Here is a 4862-nt window from a genome sequence, read left to right on the forward strand (position 1 = left end):
TAGAAAACAACGATCCTGTGGTAATTTACCGGGCTTAACTCTTCGGCCACTACAAACTACAAGAATGGCTTACTTTTTGATGCGTTATATAGGTACATCTCGGTATACACATGTGTAGGATTAGTATGCACAAAGTTCTTGGAAGCAATGAGCGACTCCGAAGAAGAGTCGTTTTTAACGCAGCTTTTCCGGCTCTTTGGAAGCATGTGAGGCCACGTGCGAGAACAGATATCTCGTCAGGAGACAAAATAGAATTAGAACGATTTATAACAGACTGAGCTTGTAAATGCGAAAACTTCTGGAAGTTAACCATAGCGCATGGTTGTGCTATGGCTGTTTCATATTTTATAGCGCACGCGCAAAGTTTAGCCAACGTGCATACGTACATCTAAACTGATGAAGGTTTAAGTACCAGCCGAAACGTTTTGAAAGCAACGCCTAAAAAACACATTCAGCGTCAAACTACTCGTTAAGAATGCGCATACGTGGTATTGAACGAAAATAGTCTAGTCAAAAGTAAGCACGAATATAGTGTCTAATAAGCTCAAACCACCTACAAATTCACACACCGTTCGTGGGAGACCACGAGTGATCAAGTGGAAGCTTGGAGAAAACGAGAGAGAAACTTATTAGATTCCAGTTTATTATTTACAGTCATTTCCGTTATTTTCCGTTACTCTTAGTATTTGAATTCAAATTTGTTGTAACTAACATATTTCACCACATTTTTTCCAGTATTACGTCAACATCTGTTTACTATATATATGTACATAGAAGCAATCCAATGTAAACTCTCATTGTACCTGAAGAAGGCTGGGTTGGCCGGCTGAAATATAGTACACCCCTAAAATCAAATCTATGTTGTATCGGCTCTGGCTCAAACTATTTAGCTTCTCATACCAGTTGGTTATTTACAAGTGCGGCCGAAAAGTTGAACCAGCGACTCAAAGTCTGGTCAGAACGAGAATCTCCGGATTTCATGGCGAGCGCCCTTATCACTGGGCCCCAGTGCATCCTCCTATTGCCCTCCCGTTCCGAACACGCTCGACACCTTTTAGCGTGGGTCTCCCACGAACAGTGTGTGAATTTGTATGTGGTTTGAGCGTAATAGACACTATATTCGTGCTTACTTTTGACTAGACTATTTTCGTTCAATACCACGTAATGCGCATTCTTAACGAGTAGTTTGACGCTGAATGTGTTTTTTAGGCGTTGCTTTCAAAACGTTTCGGCTGGTACTTAAACCTTCATCAGTTTAGATGTACGTATGCACGTTGGCTAAACTTTGCGCGTGCGCTATAAAATATGAAACAGCCATAGCACAACCATGCGCTATGGTTAACTTCCAGAAGTTCTCGCATTTACAAGCTCAGTCTGTTATAAATCGGTCTAATTCTATTTTGTCTCCTGACGAGATATCTGTTCTCGCACGTGGCCTCACATGCTTCCAAAGAGCCGGAAAAGCTGCGTTAAAAACAACTCTTCTTCGGAGTCGCTCTTGCTTCCAAGAACTTTGTGCATACTAATCCTACACATGTGTATACCGAGATGTACCTATATAACGCATCAAAAAGTAAGCCATTCTTGTAGTTTGTAGTGGCCGAAGAGTTAAGCCCGGTAAATTACCACAAGATCGTTGTTTTCTACAGACCGGTCCGGCGAGTGTGTGGATAGCGGGGTGTCGCGGGTCGATTCGCCTACACCATGAAGTTATTTCGTCTACACACGAAAAGATATTTTCCTATCATTTGTGGAGGAAGTCGACTTGTAAGCGAAACGACTTGCCGGCTAAATGTCTGACCGGTGACCGGACAGCGCTCATCGTTCACTGTAAACAACAGGAATGGTGAGTTTTTATACTTAAGGAGCGTTTTCACTTGACGTCACGGCGACCTTGATGATGTTTCAAAACAAATAAATGGGGGCCATGATGGTGTATCCAACTAATCCTCCGGGAAGTAAACTCTATTTTTATGCAAATACTTTCTTTTGTTTCAGTAATCCAATATGGCTGCTGGTCACGTGAGTGAAAACGCTCCATATGCTTGATGTGTCATTCTTTCTAGTAGGTCCTTGTTTCCCAGGTCTTCAGTCTTCGATCTCCATTTTACATGACTTTTCCATACACCTGTTGTAAAGCACAGAATGAGCATTGCACCATTTTGGCTAATGTTTGTTGAAAAGTGATGTTGGGCATGTGATGTACCGACAATGTTGCCCGCCAGCATTTATTGACAGTAGATAAGCCATCATGATCAACTCTTCAACAACAAAAATCCTTTATTTAAACACAATATGGGGTTGGAGACAAATATGCTCGTGTTTCCCTCCAAACACTCGGCAATCCCGATAAAGCCTTTCAGTTTGGCTGTGCACTAAATGACAGAATTGAACTCGCACAAGGTTCAATCATAAATTACCTTATTGACAGATGCGCTATGACACTGGCTCTGGCTACTGGCAGCATTTGACAGCTGCATAAAGACTTCCCAAACCGATGGTTGTCGTTGACCAACGGTGGAGTCTTCGTGTCTTCCGGTGTACTTTCAGCATAAAGGATCACTTATCGATTAACGATCGCTTAACATTGCTCAATTAATTCATCATGAACGTTCAAGTCTAAACGCGCCGCCATCTGTGCCCCATCCACCACTGTACTCGTCACATACCTCGTCACTTGACTCGGCAAATAACTCGTCACATAACTCATATAACTCGTTATATAACTCGTCACATAACTCGTCGCAGAACTCGTGAAATATCTCGTCGCATAACTCGTCACATAATTCGTCAAATAACTCGTAACATAATTCGTCAAATAACTCGCTATATATTTCATCACGTAGCTCGTCACATAACTCGTCACATAACTCGTCAAATAATTATACTTTGTCATGGCCCTTTGCGGGCTCTGTATATTTTAGCTTTTTCTCAAAACGTTAAATTATTCCAAATTGTGGCACCCAGGAACCTTCACCTACCCACGTGCTCCTTACGTTGCTACTGCTTACCCCTCCCTCAACAAAGTCGTCACATAATCACATGACTTGGAGTCACTCGATTTTCAAGATGGCGTCACAATCACAAGGAATACAGCAACTGTTACAGGCTGAGAAAAAGGCCGAAACTATGGTGTCTGATGCTCGAAAACGTAAGAATGTATTCTCAAATTTATTCTTTATATTTTTTGATCCTTTAAATTGAAATTTTGGGAAAACACCAAATTGTATTCTCATTGAATTTCGAACATGTTTCGGAGAGTTTTTGAAGATCCCCACCGATTACCCGAAAACGCTTCTCCCGATCTTAGAATAAAATTCCTGCTCTTTTGAGCTTGTTGACCAGGGGCCGGTTGCTCGAAGCCTGGTTAGCGCTATAAATCGTTGGTTAAGAGGTATAAAAAACCTGTAGGTCTCCATGGGATTTAACGCTGGTTAGCGCTAACCATGCTTCGAGCAACCCCGGGCCAGGACGAGGTCAACATCTTTGTGGGATTTTCCCGTCGCATCAACCTTCCCATACCAGTTTTTGTATCCCAAGGAAAAACTGTTGAATTGTATTCCATAGTCAATTGATTGATATTGTACTTTGAAATAATGGAAACACGTACAGTTTGTAACCAAGCTGAGATTGAGCCTAAACCCAGGTACAGCAGCCTAAGAGCTTCTGCATACGCATATGAGCAAGGGGCTGGCTTTATACAGAAGGGAAAGGAACTTTATTTAAGTGTCTAATCTTCTTACGCTGGAGCACTAATTGGGAGCACTGTAAATTGAAATTAACAAATTAATGCAAATCAAATAAAATGTTGGTTTTTGAGGAGAGGGGAAAACCGGAGTACTGGGAGAATAACTTCTTGGTGCAGAGTATCAGAACCAACAAACTCGACCCACATATGAGTATCGACATGGAGTTTGGGAATCTAGCCCAGATCACTTTGGTGGGAGGCGAGTACTCTCACCACTGCACCATCCTTGCACCCGTAGTTTTTCAGTGAGCGATTAACCCATTGACTCCTGGGGGTTCCCCATTGACAAGTAAAATCGTCTGGCGTTAGACAGAGTGAAATACTAAGTATGGCTGGTTTAGGCCAGTTTAAGGGTGAATGGGTTAACTGAAATTGAAAAAACTGTATGAGACACTGGCCAATGAAGCATCGATTTTCTAAGGCTTGCTTGGTTGGAAAAAAATATCTTGGTAACAGATCTACATGTAGAGTATTTCTATTTAAAATTGGCCAGCTGTGATACTAAGTTTCTGTCGGCTGGCTTTCATGAACACATTGATACATGTAGGAGTACTCGCTGTATTATTCTGGCTAGGTAAGTTGGTCAGTCAGTTGAATATCAATAGGCCTTAGTGATTTTTAATGATTATTTATTCTTTGGCAGGAAAGACGCAAAAACTGAAGAGAGCAAAAGAGGAGGCACAAGCTGAAATAAGGAGTTACAAGGAAGAACGAGAGAGGCAGTTTAAAGAGTATCAGAGAGAAGTAGGATTAAACTTATTAATACACACTATTTACCATTGAGCAGGGCATGGAGTTCATGGTGTTGGGGTCTGTTCTTGTAAAGGAGCTTTGCTCTGTTATGTGATATTCATTACTTTGGATGGTGGTAAAACTGAAATAAACTGCGGTGAACTTCATTTGAACTAAGCTAAAACTCCTCTCCTCAAAAAGATACTTGTCTTCCAAATATTGATTTGCATTCAATCTTAGTTCTTACATGACTGTATGAACTCCTAGGTGCTCTGTCAGAGTACTGTTACCGGTAACATTAATTTTAAAGAAATTCTCATGCACCTGTAATGTGAGACCAACTATTGCCGCACAGCATAATGGTATGATCTTGGAACTATGA

At 41.4% G+C, this 4862-nt stretch overlaps 1 protein-coding gene across 1 annotated transcript in view; it reads left to right on the forward strand.

Annotated features, from left to right (window-relative positions):
* The first annotated feature begins 1519 nt into the window (after positions 1-1519).
* The window catches only part of LOC138028404 (V-type proton ATPase subunit G-like), a 4757-nt gene continuing 1414 nt past the window's right edge, over positions 1520-4862 (forward strand). Inside the window, exons 1-3 of the mRNA XM_068875940.1 lie at positions 1520-1573; positions 2968-3151; positions 4392-4492. Coding sequence (XP_068732041.1) covers positions 1535-1573; positions 2968-3151; positions 4392-4492 — 324 coding nt within the window. The 5' untranslated portion in view covers positions 1520-1534. The remainder of the gene's footprint in view (positions 1574-2967; positions 3152-4391; positions 4493-4862) is intronic.

This window comes from Montipora capricornis, chromosome 2 (assembly GCF_036669925.1).
Source record: "Montipora capricornis isolate CH-2021 chromosome 2, ASM3666992v2, whole genome shotgun sequence".
NCBI lineage: Eukaryota > Metazoa > Cnidaria > Anthozoa > Scleractinia > Acroporidae > Montipora > Montipora capricornis.